This window comes from Athene noctua, chromosome 5 (assembly GCF_965140245.1).
Source record: "Athene noctua chromosome 5, bAthNoc1.hap1.1, whole genome shotgun sequence".
Taxonomy (NCBI): domain Eukaryota; kingdom Metazoa; phylum Chordata; class Aves; order Strigiformes; family Strigidae; genus Athene; species Athene noctua.
Genome location: NC_134041.1, coordinates 16,342,173 through 16,358,631, shown reverse-complemented (window position 1 = coordinate 16,358,631; position 16,459 = coordinate 16,342,173). Strand labels below are relative to the sequence as shown.

Here is a 16,459-nt window from a genome sequence, read left to right as displayed (position 1 = left end):
ATTTTTGTTTTATTAATTAACTTCTGCATGAAAAGTTATCAGGCTTATAAAAAATTGCTAACAGAGGGTAGGTGTACTACAAAGAGTACTCTGGCCTATAACACAGTTTAAGAATGAGTAAATCAGAGGAAAGCTTCTGAAAAAAATTATAAGGGTTAGGAGCTCTCAAAGTGCAGGGGTGCAGTGACAGAAGAGGGAAAGGGGTCACAGATGAAACAGTCCTGAAGAGTTACCATGAATTACTTTGCCTTTCTCCCACCTCCCACGTGCACTGTATTTGTTATTCTCAAGCACATCTCCCACAAGAGCCAACAAAACAGATTTTTTTTTTTTTTTTCTTTTGGGAGGGGGGAAGGTATTTGGATAAGATTCATGGCAAGAAAGCAAGAACTAAACTGATTAAGACTAAACATTGGACACCACTACAAACCCCCATCTGCTGTGCTAAATGCCAATCTCTGCTTGGTATTTAAAATGCCCTTTATCAAAATACAATTCAATTTTTGTTCCAAAACTGTAATATAATCACTTGAAGTCTGGAATTAAATGGGCTGTTTAATTAAAGCTGCAAATTTAATTTAAAGGAAAAATGAATATAAATAAAGACATTATGGTAAATATATAGGTATATTTCCTTTTTATAAAAACAATATTTATAGCCTTACACATTATAGAGATGTATATAGATGCCTCGGTGCATCTTGTGGTTATGGTACCACAATTCAGAAGCAAGTGAGAACCATACGATTTAAGTTCTAAGTGCTATTCTTACACCATTAACCTGTGGTTTTAAATTTTTTTTTCTGATTAGCAGGAATAATATCATGAAGCTTACAACAAGCTTTCTCTACCCTGGCAAGTGTTTGAAAACAGACACAACTGTTAAATATTATTACACTCAGGGGAACTAGTATGAGCACCAGCTAACATTTTAATAGTTGGGAAACACTTCAAAACACAAACTAAAGTGGTTATCATTGAATCAGACTGTCAGCAAGAAAAAAACACTTTGTTTCTCACAATATGAAAACAGTGGGGAAAAAAAGTCCAATGTGATACAAGCCTGGTACAGGGCAAGTCAATGTTGCCTTTACACTGCTGTGTGACACACTGGCCCTCCTGTGAAAGACTGACCAGCTATGATTTTGTCTTGGTTTTGCTTTAAGAGTTGCAAAGTCACTAAGGCTAGATTAACAAACTCTGCATCAATTTAATAACTCATTTATCAAGCTTTTTTTACTTTGAGAGGAAGGTTTGGATCTTCTATTTCTGTCTAAACACTAATTATGATAAAAACAGGTGATGCAGAGCAAACTAACTTACCAGCTGCAATGCATAAGAACCTTCCTTCAGTTGAAACAAACAAAACCCACAAAACAAAACAACCCAAAAAAACCCCCTAACATATGGAGCAGTTCTGAAAGAGCCCATTTGCTGAAATACAAACCCTAAAAGTTCTTAGTAAATGAATGATCAAGTAAGCATTAATAACTTCAGACAAGTTTGCTATTAAGATGGAAGTCTAATAAGCTAACTGCACATCCTAAACACTTCTATGGAATACTGGAAAGGATTGGTAAGTAGCGGAGGAAACAAAGGCATGGAAAAACCATGGAAAAAAAGGAAGAGGAACAAGATAAACAGTAAATTAAGACCAATTACAGCTGCAGTGCCTAAAGACTAGAAGAGGGCGCTAGAATCTGATTTGGGGGGAAGCACATTCAGAAATTAATGTACAACGTGGAGCAATCACAAAATACAAGTTGTTCTTATGCATTACCACTCAAAATGTGGAACACAGGCAAAATCTTGTTCTAATCCTGTCTGCAATTTTGAAGTCTTGAGCTAGACAGTATTTTGTCAGTTTTATAAATGAAAATTTGCAACAGTTAAGAGCTCTGCAAAGAGCCCAGCTTTTCTTCTTGTCTTTTTCTTTTTTTAAATTTTAGTTTTCAGTGCTACAGGCTATAATTTTAAGCTGTAAATTAAAGCTGAAGTCTTACTTAATGTTCACCTCTTTACTTGGCTGGCTAGACAGCAACAGCCTGCACGAGAGATGTGACAGATTTAGACAAACCAAAACAGGAGCCAAGTTTTCAGCTATCAGAGATAATACCTATCTTTGTTGAATTCTGAGCAGTAGATACTCTACTGCAACTGCCATAGTCAGACTTCCTCCTTCTATTTTTATTAGAGATAATAAAATCAATTCTATTTCCAAATCTAATTTTCAGTCTTTCCCTCTTATTCTTTTTCTTATACCATAAAGTACTGATCCAAACAGAGTCTGTGAACCCTGCTAATGTCAAAAGTACAACTCAACAGAGACCACTCTGGGGAGACAGGACCAAACCCAACTAACAGAGTCACTTAAAATGTGAATCCCTGCTATTTAGTTTAAAACTCCCCAAACATATATGTAAATCAGTACATTTATTCAGTCACAAAATACAATCAATCTTGTACTAGCTCTGCTCAGCAGTTGCACGTGCACATGTCCCAATTCAACCATTTTCCACCAAAAAAAATACAGATGAGATAAAACTCTGCTTTCTTAATCTAAAAGAGAATCCAGACCCAATGCTCATCAAATTTATAAATGAATACACTTAAAGTGATTCTTCCCTCAAGATCAATACAGATAAATGCCAAAAAACCCAAACAAAACAATCAAAACATTTGAACCATGTTGGGATTTATTATTCATATGCTAAATTACTGATTATATGCAAAACTTCTTCAATGCAGACAAGCAGAATAGCTTCATCTGAACATGCAAGCACGGGACACAACCTAAAGTCTCCTGCAGATTCCTGGTGGGTGAGAGCTGTTCCCTCCCTTCAGATATTTTGGTCCTTCAGGGTGGTGTCTCTCTTGCCCAAGCTTTCCTTTCATATTAAAGTGTTACTAGCAACCTTTTGCTAATTGATTAGGGTTGATTTTTTGTTCCAGTTCTCTAAACTGGCCAGTTAGAACTGGCATACTTTTAATTCTGGAATATGTTAAAACTAAGCTTTGGCCTAAAGAAAGGAATCTCTCATACCTTCTTCCTGCCCTTGAAGCATTCATTGAAAGGAATCATTGCAGACTGCTAGAGATGGCACATTTGTCAATCTGCTTCCACTCTTGCAACAATCCACATGCTTCGAGGCTTAAAAGTCCAAGAAATAGCAGTTTTCTTTGTTATGCTGCAGTTCAGTGTTCAGTATGGGCTGGCAGAAATACAAAAAACACCAGTTCCGTCCTTCCAGTCACTCACTCCTGCCTCTCTATCATTACCTTCCTTGAAAGAGCAAAAGCATCCTTCTGGCTGACTGCCAAGCCAGGTCGGGAATTAGGTCAGATTAAAAAGTAATGGCAGAAGGCAGTGGAGGACAAGGGAAGCTAATTTTAATCCACAGCAGATGCCAGTTCTTTCCACCACATGAATGCTCCTCCTGGGATGAGGGAAGGGAGAAGTGGGGTGGAAATGGGCAAATATGTGGGGCAGAACTGCTCCTTTTCTGAAGAGTGACAGTTTGTGCTAAAGTAACATGACCATGAAAGTACAGCATTGGACTACTGAAAAGGCTTCTGAGAAACAATTCTAAGTTATTAATTTTCAATTATTGTATAAATTAATTCTATTAACTTAAAATTTCAAATTATTATAAGTTTAATACAATTACATTCAAATGCAGTACTTAGCACTCCCTACATATAAAATTAGTTCACACAGAATAGGTTCTGTAAAGAAATCCTAACATGTACAATCCTCAGTTATCATACATTGAAATGCTTTGTGAGCAATTAGGAATTAAGCTTCATCTGTGCAGTACGACCCTCTATATTTGTATCTGAACTTCATCCAGCAAGTAATTTAAAATGCTGCAACTACCACAGGAATTATACCATAAAAGACTGCCTTCCGGTGTGAAATGTTAACAGGTATTACTTGACAAAGAAAATTGAAAACTGTGCAAAAATTGTGAAAATTCAAAACACCTCTTGTTTCTGCAGTCCATATATTTCCATGGTTACCATGTGGGGGAAAAAAAAAAAAAAAAAAAAAGAAAAAAGAAAAGAGAAAAGAATACATTTTAAGAATGAATTCCAAGAACAAAATTTTCTAGGGCTCTAGTATAAAATATCTTTGATGTATTGCATTCTTAAGTAAAGGTTTTCAGCAAATTCTAGTAGTTAAACATACAAAATAATCAGATTTTTCTCTTGCAGTCAAAATCACATACCAAGCAAAATGTTTACCACACCTACTGCATTTTTCGTCTAGTTAAGCTATTCACCTCTCCATTCTTAAGATACTGGCTAACTGGCTAGCACCAACTTTCCTCTCCATATTACTGCCCCGCCTTCCATCTTTGTAAAAGTTCAGTGACTAAAGAGGACGGCATACCACTGGGCAGCTATCACTGAGAGTATGTTTTATGGCTATATTATTAGAAACATAAGTGTAAATCTGCAGGTAGTTGATCTGATCTGTATATTGACTATTAAAAAGCAGGCAATGCCTCTCATAATACTGGATACATTCATGCACAAATACACTTTTCTTTAGAAGTAACCCAAGTTTTACTAAACTAATTTCTTTCTTACAACTGGGGGGGCTCTTCACTGCATGGATGCATTTTGCAAGTTACTTTGAAAAAAAAGCAACACAAGAGTTGCTCTTTTCAATATTTCATACAAGGCATCAAAACAATAGTAGATACACCATCCTGGTTTAACTGCACTCATGTTGAAGTCCATTTCCCACAAAGCTACTTCATCCCAGCCCTCGCATTAACAAAACTACACAAATTCTCATATACATATGCTGGGATCAGTAAGACTCAACTCCACAGCTGTCAGGGTAAATCAGCAAAATAGTTCTTCATTTATTTGCAACATTTGAGCTTCCAACACACTGCTATGCTGACATATCTCCTGCAGAACACCCTTTCAGTATTTACAGGAAAGTGTTGCCTACAGTAACTAGCCAAGCAGGAGAAGTGAATTTATAACCTTAAATAGCAGAGAGACTGACTTCCTGAATAAGGAAGTCTTATGTAAATAAACACATTTCACAATTCAACACATCAAGTGAACAACAACTTTTTGTTTGCCTCAGGATTAGGGCAGGCCAAAAGTAGGTAAGAGTACTTACTATCCATTCTGATAAAGAATGGCTCTTTAGAGAGAAACTGATTAAAGTCAGTGCTTATTTGGATAAAAGGCAGGCATAAAACTTACACAGAACTGAGTTGAAAATCCTGTGAAAAATTTAAAAGAAAAAACCAAAACCATATGAATTCTTAATGGGTCAAAGTATCTGTCAGCAAGTAGAATGAATAAAGGAAAAAACAAAAAATGTTATTCAAGTTACAGAACTGCCCATAAGATCCTCAATAATTAAAGCTGAGGAACTCCTGTGCAAACTTTGCCCTGCAACAGCAGTTTTAGCAGCTACAAATAATTATATAATTTGAGATGTAAACCAAAAAACAAGGAAATAAAATCTTTCTGGTAACAAATCTAACAACAAGGACTAAAGTCACAGTTCAAGAGATGCAAAATTACAACATGCCAAATACCCTTTCCTTTGGAAGAAACGTCAATTTTATTAAACTCAGTTTTTTGCTTATACCTCAAACCAAGCACCCTGAGGGACTGTTCACTGTATGGATACAATTTAAGAACTATGTCAATGCAGAAACTCTTGTGTTGCTTTTTCTTTCTTCAAGTATTTCTTACAAGAATCAGAACAAAACATGAACCCAGGTCAACACCTAAGAAATTATCTTAATCTGCTCTCAGAGGCTAAAGGATAACATTGTGGAATTCTTGAAAGGAAGAAACCATTAGTCCCACAAGACACATATAGGAAGATGTACAGTTCTGGCACCTGGAAATTCCATGGCCTGCTTCCATTTTCTATACTCTTTTCACTAGTAGGAATAATTACTTGTCCCCTGCCCTTAAATGATATTCCCAATACACATAACTTAAGATATTTATATTGCCCAGCTTCACCCTTACTCCTGAAACATCCCTATTCTCCGGTGTACACAAAGCTGGACAATGGTTCAACAGTCTATCAGCATTGCTTCACGCTCTTTCCTCATACTGCTCCATCTGTCTCCACACACGTTTGGTAACTACTATCTTGCAAGCGCAAATGTCTGTATCAGAAATTATCTGTCTGCAGTATTTGAAAGTACTAGCCCAATCACGTACTTGGTGATGCTTGGGAGCATTAAGCCTATTCCTACTGAAACAGAAGATCTAGCAGAGTAGCACCTTTCAGAACTGAGAGCTAGGGCTATTAACTTGACCTTCCAGTTTTATCTGTTCAAGAATGTTCTGCTGTTCAAAACAAAAAACCCTAAACCAAAGAAGTAACAGAACACTTTTTATTTCTTTCAAGTCTTTCCAGAAAAAAAGTCATATAACTGGGGCTCTCCTGGGGGAACAGGTGTGAGGGAGGGGGCAGGGAAGGAGGAAAAAAAAAAGCCATTTGTGCTTGCAATTGCAGAAAATACATCATTTTTTCATCGAGGTTTCACTTGCATCTTGGCAATGTTTTGTAAGTACAGTATCTGATTTTATTCACTGACAGGGTGCAATGTAACACTGCTGCAGTGAAGACAGCCAGCCACAAAGGTGCACTGAAAAGCAGAAGTAGTTTAAATGGGGAAATGTTTACAGCGAAGAATTAATCTAATCCTCTCTTGATGGAGCAGGAGATAGTCATCTTTCCCTTGTCAAAATCAGACTTCTCATTTATAGTTCTTTTTTATTAGGAACTGACACTCGGTAAAAGCTGCAGCTATTTATTTTAATGGCAACGGGAGTGTGAATGTCAAGATGAATGAAATCTACAGATGCAAATTGGAGAATAAAGCCCTAAAGAAAACAAAATAACCACTTCCCCCTCCCCCCCCAACTCAGTCCAACCAATAAAACACCTGTAACCTCTTTTTCACCTGGCTTGTAAAAAATTTATTCCCTTAAAATGACTCAATCATAACTGAATACCAAAAAAAATAAACGACCCAAGCAGCAAAATTCAAAATTCATAGAACTGATTTCCACAAACCTTAATTCCTGTTGGAGCTACAAGCTAACTGTAAGAGAAATGGAGACAAAGGCGATGGAGAGCCCAGTATGGTAACTGGTAAAAAGCGGAGACTGTTTGACCCAAAACCAGACTTCTCCATCAGCTGCCGAGGGTGGTGCATGCTGTCGAGGAGGCTCAGTGAGGCTGTAGTTTCAAGCCCACTTTCCAGACAGGCCGAGCAGGGGCAGGTTTGGCAGGGAGGTCAGGCTGCCGCCACGTCCCTGAGGCATGAGCATGGGCCGGCCATGAGCCTGCGAGGGCACACCACCTCCCGGCCAGCTCCCGGCTGCCAGCATCCCCGCTGGGCTGTGGGGAGCACACGCGGGAGGCTGGGCCACCTCCTTCAGGGACAGCCCGCATTTAGGTTTACTTTAACAGCCATGACACATTATGGAGATTTATGTTATAGCATGTAAAAAGTTCTGAACCCATGTCCTGTATCTGTACCAGTTCTGACATCTGTGTATTGTACTTGGTATACTGAGGAAACGACAGCCACACTTTTCATTTCAGGGAAGTTGACCTCAACACATTTCTATGAGATAAGTATATATAAGCTGATATTAGATAAGGCAGTGGGATGAATCCTCCCACTCTATCTCATGCCATGTACAAAGCGAAACCTTTGTAAAAATGGTCCTTTAAATTTGTAGGCTAAAGCAAAACCACAAAGACACATGCAAAGCCCATATACATGACTATTTTTTCTTTTCAAGCAATTTCTAACCGTCTCAAGGCATTTTCCAGAGCTCCAGACTATCTGTTTGAAACAAAAAGGCATCATTTCAGCAACTAACATATCTGAGCTTTTTGCAAACAATTTGCAAAGGATATCTCTAAGGAAAATGTACAGAGTTTATATATTTAGATACGACTTCCAGTAATATTCCAAGCAAGAATACAGTACTTCCTAATTCCATTACATTCAAAGTACCTTATAATATGTAGTCCCAGTGGTTTTAGAAAGCAAATACCTGACTGGTAAGTTTACTAGATCTATTATAGTATCTCATTTCAAATGAGACTCCCCTCCCCTACTTACATGAATGACCTCAACTATTCTGCTATCCCATCGTTTAGAAAGAATAAAAGCCACAGAAGAATAAGCTGGTTCAGATGAAAAACAACAAAAGCCAGTTTAGAATTTTTAGGTGGCAATTACCATTTCAGAAGGCCCCTCTGATTCATATCATTTCACATAAAATAATTTATTATGAGTGGCACAGAAAATTAAGTGAACCGATATGTGTATCATTAAAAAAAAAATCTCCAAATCAAATTCTGTGCCTAATGATTTGTAACATTTATTTTTAAAAGACAGCTTTAAAATAAAATTTCAAATACTACAGTTATGCAAAGCAAAATGGTTAATAAAAACTGCGAATCTTTAAGACTAGTAATTTTTAATAGAAACCCACAGTGAGTCGATTACAAAAACAAAGAGATCACTAGTCGATGCAGCTATGCAGACACGAAAGGGAAACCTGGTAGATTTTTCCTGATTGTGAAGACTGAACAAAAAAATAGTGTCAAAGGTAATAGAAAAGACTTACCATTCATGCTGAAAAGCTAGTTTTCAGAAACATATTGCTCCTAATATTAATCCAACAGTTGATGAAGTATGTTAATCTCTATCAGATCAGTGCTTCAAGCTCTAAACACACTTATATACTAACTGGAAAGAGAGAGCACACAGAATCCAGAGAGCTGTTGTTCCTTATGAGCTCCTTGTGATGCAAAAAACTATGAAGCACAAGATGCCAGTAGTAAGCCAAAATCAATATTCAGGACACGGGTATTTGGTTTTGCTCATTAACTACTTCTGTTCTGACCAACGCTACCTATTCATGTCTAAAGCAACTCAAAATGGCAGGGGGAAAAAAGCATGCAAACACCAGGAGGTTTTAAGATGTTCTCAATTATATCAAGCACTGGCTGTTTCCATGGCAACCTTAGACCAGAATTATCTGTTGACTTGTACCCAACTAGTAGTTATTCTAAAGCTTTAATCAATTCACACAATGTACTCTGTACATTTTCATACTTCACATGTATTTTTCTCTACACACACACATATATAGTAATTATTCTGCTAAATCTCTGTAAGTCGTTCCACGGTATTTGAAAGTATACTGATATTATTTTGAACCAGTTAGAGACCAAATAATATTCTTTTGACTATTCATCACCCATCCATTTGCAATGTAGAGACTATGAAGATGACAGAAAAATGCACTAGTGGTGTCTCTTCTGACCATGTCAGTTACCCAAATTGTTAATGTGTTCTCTTGCTGTGCACAGACTTGGAAAATATTTGCATCAGAATAAAAGAATCACAGTGATCTTACTGTCTCTACATTTGAAACCAAGCAGCCTCATTCTCGAGACCTTCCCTTCCCATTTTAATTTTGCAAAGAACAACAAGCAACTAAGAAACAAAACAAAAAACAAAACGTAGGTTCCATATAGTTGCAAGTCGTCACAGTCAGGACATATAAACTAAGAATGAAATACATCATTCTGATGACCACCATCACATCTCTTTCATCCTTTGGCTGTGCAGCACAACTGACCTGGTTTCCAGTTCAGTCTGTACAATCACATGTGTGCTCAGTCAGCTTTTAAAAACTGACTCCAAGGCCCACGGTATCTTGAGCCACCTCTGCCCTACTGGATTACAAGAATTTTACAAAACACATTCAATGATCTCATGCACCAACCAAGAATCCAAGGCACTTTAGAAAAACTGTATGTTTTACATAACACAATAATTAAGCAAAGAAGTTAAATTTCAAAATCAACCACTGAAAATCCCCAAAGGAACAGACCACATGGAAAATTGCTCAAACCCACACCACTAGGTGACAACACAAAGTCCACCCAACAAGCAGCAGGCCCTTCCCATTTCAGCAAACCCATAGCTTCAGCAGTAACTGCTTGCAAAAGGACATACATAGAAACAGACCTGTTACAGTATTTCATTACAGCAGAAGGTATAAATATATTAACTTCCTTTTCAAATGGCTTCTACCTCAAGCCTAAAACATCAAAAATTCTGAGAAATCACTTTACAAACTTTTTTCAGGAATTAAAACATTGCTTCTGCCTCAAACTTCAAGAGTAAATCAATGCTATCCACCTTGTAGCTTCACCTAAAACCTTACACCAACATTTCTAAGTTGCAGTGATATGGGTAGAATAGTAAAGAACATTCAAATATCCTCACAAGACAAACACCAGTATGTTTCTAAAACACTGTTTATTGATTACACTTTCTGTGATATTCATATAATTCAGTGACCTTATGCAATTCTAGGACACTGAGCTCTCAGGTAAAAACAAACAAACAAAATAAGCAAAACAAAAAACCCCACCTCTGTTTCTGTTTCATTTTTTCATGAAGAATATTCACAGATTATGTCTTTTTCTGAAGATATAATTAGGAGTTAGTAGTAGACAGAAATAGTCCCTCCACTGTACTCCTTATCTTCTCTATCACTCCTTCGGCTACAGTAATAGTGAAACAAGAATCCTGAATCATAGACTTAGTCCATGTGTACCTACAGTATTTTCCATTATTTCTAAAAAATAATCTACAAATTGAGAGTAAAGGTTGAGGATAAAGATTCAAAATTTCACCCCAAAACCAAAACTACATGATCAACCACCATTCAGCTACCAGCTCAGTAACTTTGGCTCAGAAAAACTGCATGCAACCACCGTGCTTCGCTATGACTTAAAATAGCATTCGTGGAACAGCCATTTTCACCATGTTTATCATCAAGAGACACGACAGTCCATTTCCTCATCAAGCATGACATACAAGGAAGCCTGCCTTAAATAGAGGGGAAAAAAATAGTAGAGACTTATGCACAAACAGGTCACAATTTTTAAGTGTCAGTAGGTCAATACCATTTTTTTCTTCATGTTACATAAACAAAAATGCTTGAGTGTTATTTTTTCAAATAGCTATTTATATAAAAAAGAGCTTCTACATAAACACAAGTATGTATCTATTTTTACCAAGCTGAAAATATTTTGCAGAAGTGGAAGCTCAGAATTTATGCACTTTCATCATTTATCTTCCCAACAAAACTAGTCAATCCTTTCCCATCTCATTTGGGAGACCTAGATTTAATCTATTTTAGGTCAATGCATTAACACCTTTTTGTTTCCATGTTTACTGCTTATCGTCTGAGAATAGATTCACTCCCTACTCATGTAATATTTTAAATTGCAAGGGAGATATATAAACACTGATTTTCTTCATGTTAACACTGTGATGGTAAGCATTTCTAATAAGACCTATTTTCAACTGAAATAATTGTGCTATCAAATCCATCAATGAATTTGAAATCTGGAACAAAATTATCATCAATTACCATAATGTAGCATTTTAAAACCAGTATCTGACCAGAGAAACAACAATTGCTCTGCAAATAGTGCATGGCTATAAAAGAAAAAATTATAATCAAATGTCAATTTATTTAGATTGTGGTTTTTTAAAATCTCTTGGGTTTATTACTCAAAATGCAATAATGAGGTTTTAATCCACACAAATAATAAACTGTTCACTAAAAAGAAATTAAAGCTAATGATAGTCAGCATTCCCACACTAAATTAATACACAAGAGTTAAAAGCAAACACAATTTTATATTGTTTACCATTGTATAGTGTTCTGATGTATACATCCCTTAAAATAAAGTGATGAATGACAAAAAGCCCTATAATTAGAAGTTTAACCTGTGTAGCAATGTCTGCTTATTCCAAAGTTTAAACATTACAATCTTTAATGAGTTTTCTATTTCTGCTGAACTAGCTGATTTAATTTGAAAAAAAAGTAAGCAATTTATAAGTAAAAATTGGGGTGGGGGCTTGCCAAGACAACTGTGTTTTAAGTTAAAAGAAGGGACAAGTAATAAATTCTCCTGACAGCCACCAGTCCATGAAGCAGGCCCCCATCTCCCCCTGTCTGATGCACTATGCTGTTTATCAAATCAGTATCTTTAGGTAACAAATTGTTAAAATTGCCCCTGGAACATATCACAGATCAGTGTTCATATTTGATTACAAACACCCAAGTTCTTCACTTACTAGGCAAACTGAAGAGCGAGTATCTATAAAAAAAACTCAAAACAAAAAACCCCTACTTACTTGATTTGTCCCATAGGATGGCAAGTTCAGAGCAATGTTGACTCTCATTTTCCAGAGCCACTCTCTGTTCATGTGCACCACTCTTTGAATGCCTATGGAAAAGGCGATTAGCAAAACCTTCCAGCCTCTGCAGCGCTGTGGCCGTCCCTGTGCACTGGTTACAAGGTACCTCCTTCTGAGCTGCCATCTATATACACACTGGCGACTTTTACAAAAACAAAACAGAAAATATCTGAAGGGAGCTGGACAACCCAGAGCCACTAAGAGCTATGCATGTGTCAAGCTTCCTGTATGCAGTATTTTCTAACCACTACTCTCTTCTACTTCCTGTTAAGAACAGCTCTATAGTGTACTGGTTTATACTGCTAAAAGTCTCTTTTCATGTCAATCGAAAAAGTGTGGGTTTTTTTTTTAAAAAATACGCAATAATTGCTCTAGCATGTGTTTTCATAGCTTTTTAATGCATTGCATTTTATATTTGAATATACATTTTACGTTAATATACTATAAGCATTTTGTTCAGAAGATCAGAAGGCAGATTTCTTTTTCATTTACCACAACCATACGTGAAAAAAGAAAAAAGTGACTATTCCGCAGTTCTTCCCCTGTTACTAAGATGGAGTACTACCATCATCAGAGCAAACGTAACCAGCTGTAATCTAATCATTAGTAATCTCATGTTTTCAACTGAGCAACTTTTCAAAGCTACTTGCAGAAACAACTTTCTAAGCAAGCAGGTTACTTGCAAAAACTGAATATTATTTTATTATTGGGGGAGGGGAAATTATTATTTTTTTCCTTTGAGAAAAATCAGACTGAAGTTGAATTCTAACATACGTATAAACATGCCTGCATTATACTGATACAAACTGTGTTCTACTTACTCCAAGAATGATCCAAATGCTTTTAACTTTTTTAGGAATAAAGTACTAGAACAACCAGTGCTGGCAGATCCTTATCTAGCAGTGTGCGCACTCTCCCAACCCCAAAGGCTGCTGGAAGGAGAGTCACAGAGTCACTGTCACCAACTCCTGACATCGCTTATGTAGAAGCTTTGCATGTAAGTCTCCTGGAATTGTGTAAGGAAGTTTTTTCATTCACAAGAAATCTGAGTATTTTCAACTGTAGAGTAAGTCTAAAAAGCATCATTTTTAATGGCACAAAACACAGGGAAAATAAATTGAAAGCTGTATTTAACATTAAATTATACTAATTTGCAAATTATGTAATTTTGCATGCTTACAATGGGTAATACTAAATATTCATTTTTGTGAAAATGGCAACACATACATTAGGCAGGTTTCCCAGTATACCCTCTGAACATATAAGATGTGGCTTCTTAAAAATTTAGGCTATTCTTAAGAAAGATTGAAATAACTTTTCCGCAATCTGTCTCCTGTCTTACAGTCAACACGTGTTAAAGACATACCTCTCATTTTTCACCACCATACTTCTCACTGAATAGTTTTCAAATGTCAGCAGATATCCATCCTTGGACATTACATAACTATTTCATAACAGCTCTGTGCTTCAGAAAAAACCCACGATGACAAACCGCCTATGATAATGATAAAACAATAAAAATGTCAAGGGACAGACTTTACAGATTTGGCTACGTTCCTCCTAACCGGCACTTCTCACAATCGTCCTCAGTCAACAAAACAGTTTAAATTTCTAGACTCTATGCAAAGCACAGAATGTCCTTTGCTTTTAAGCTTCAGATATACTCTGGAAATGTAATTCCTTTCTCCAGCACCTATTCAAAATTTGGAACCAACTGTCTAAATGCTTGCATTTTGCACACTGGTTTGCAAATCTGGAGGAGCATCCGGTGTCTTGTTGGTGACCATGCTGCCCTCCCTGGTCAGGGTCAGGTGCTGCAACCTTCCCTGGATGGCAAGGCATTACAGGTGCTTTTCCATCTTATGCTTTCCAGCCTTTCACCTGCTTTGTTGCAAGATCAATGCTGATTTCCACAACATCCCATCAGTTCAAGGCTCTGCTGCCAGGAACAAGAGCTAGTGAAGACCATGGGGATCTGTCTGCCTTACCTGGGGTCACAAACAGGCAGAGGGGATATATTATGTGCCATATATAACTAAACGCTTTATGACAGAATAATGCTATGCCATCTTCCATACAGCAGTATAAGAAATACTTAGACAACAAGATGCTTATTCCCCTGCCTGGTAAACTTCTAGGGGCTGAAATTATACAGCCATGCTCCCCTGTAGCTGATCGTAAGTCTCTGGGCATCCAGGGAGTCCTTCCAAGAGACTATTATTTTCTCTAACCTTGGCTGTTTTCTCCAGTAAACAAAGCCACCTGGTATGATGGTGTGCTTTTCTGGTCTTTCCCCTCTCCCATGGTTCTGAGCCTGCACACTATCGTCATCTTATCTTTTACACAAATCTTCAACTAAACCATTTCATTTCCCTGATTTGAAAGAGAGTAAATTTACAAAATTTACATCACTTCACATTATATAAGTTAGAGTCTGCCAACCCTCTAGAGTCAATGGAGAGATGCTGTAACTGTCAGAGAGCAAGTCTGCCCACCAAAATTCAGAGCTCCGAATGCACCCAGGTGACTAAGCCTGGATGCTTGAATTAGTGCCAAAAATAGGAAGCAGAAATATCCACCACAGAAGTGACTGGTTTAAGTGAAGACAGATTATCAAAAAGGGATTGTTAGAAGATATCCTAAGAGAAAACCTGGATTTGCCAGGATTTTACAAACTACTGCCAAACAGTGTTACAGAAATTCTCCTGTACATGCAAAACATGAAAAGAAAGTACTGGTTGTATTTTTACACAGATAGTAATGCACTTTTCTAATCTAGGAAACTTTTGGCAGTGACTGGCATTGCCCAGTGATAATACAAAATACTACCACACTGACTTTCTGTGAAGCTCATATCCCACGTGGACTTCAATGTCTTCAAATGAAGTCCATGATTTTTAAAGCTGCTACATCCTATTTGCTTTTACTTAATCTTTCATTCTGTTGACATACCAATCTTCCAAATCTATGTAATGTTAATTTATTCACACCAAATATTTTGTTACATACAAAGCACAGGATCCGTGAGCTCTGACAGTATTTTACTGCCCAAAAGCTCATTAATTAGCAATGGATGGTGCTTTATCAAAGACAAAATTCTGTTTTTCTGCTTCTTAGGATTTCCACTTGCTAGCCAGTACTGCTTTTCCTTAGAACAGTTTGTAAATCTTTCAATGCAATTAAATGCTTACACAGACATGCGCAAACAGACTTAAGGTCATCTTACTCATGCTCCAAGCTGGAAGAACCACCTGAGCCAGCTTTGATCTAAAGCTGTACAGTCTTGTGGTTAAGCTCATACACCCTTCCAAAAGAGCAAAAGCTGGCTGTACTCCAACAAGACCAGGAACATCCAGATGTTCTACCCACTATCCAAGTGCTACAAAAGTCAGATGAGGTGCATGTCAACCTCTGTGTACAGGTATGACCCCTATAATATCAGGCCTGATCAGGATGCATTTAACCTTCACTGAATAACTTTTACAGTCTCTGTGGCTTAGGAAACCTTTCTGTTACAGAAAAAATGGCCTACTTCAGGTCAGTTATTTAAAAAGCCATTAATGTTTGAAGACATTAAGACTAGTCAGTTGCCATCTGGGTCTCCCATTCATTTTACAAGCTGCACAGTGTTGAAGATCCCCTCCTGGTTCATATTTACTTCAAAACAAAGCCAAGCTGCCCAGGCTACACAGTGTATGTGCTACCTGGTGTATGCCAGGCAGCTCTCAACCTCGGTGCCTGACCGAGTAACATCGGTGCAGGTTCTCAGTGCCAGCATAGTGGTTCCCTTTGCCTGCAGAGCTCCATCTCTTCCAAGGCACTGCCAAACACACTCAGTTCAAACAAGCTAGGTATAGAATTTAAGGAAAGTGTTAGTTACACAGAAAAATGTAAGAGAGAGTTGCTTCAATGTTTCTAACTGGTTTCTAAAATTTCCATTTTACAAGAGATAATGAAGCTCCAAATTCTCCTTGCAGCCAAAATCAACACTGAAATGTTAAGAATTTCCTTTAGGCAGAAATTTTGTTTTCACTAAACTCTAGCCACTAAGTTTTAGCAATATTTTAAACACATTAAAAAACCCAGAGAGGTGGGTAAGAGATTCAGCTATGAATATGAACATGACATGTGTAAATTACTGTATT

General features: G+C 37.2%; 1 protein-coding gene across 4 annotated transcripts in view; it reads right to left on the bottom strand.

The window, feature by feature from the left end:
- PRKACB (protein kinase cAMP-activated catalytic subunit beta) overlaps nt 1-16,459 on the bottom strand; it is a 79,866-nt gene that overhangs the window by 27,452 nt on the left and 35,955 nt on the right. The window contains exon 1 of one of the 4 annotated variants that reach the window (XM_074906486.1): nt 12,252-12,438. The exons of 1 other annotated variant lie outside the window; for it this stretch is intronic. In XM_074906486.1, the coding sequence (XP_074762587.1) occupies nt 12,252-12,438 (187 nt within the window). Of the gene's footprint in view, nt 1-426; nt 437-8,649; nt 8,762-12,251; nt 12,439-16,459 lie in introns of those variants that run through there. 2 more of the 4 variants (XM_074906489.1, XM_074906490.1) reach the window with 2 other exon arrangements.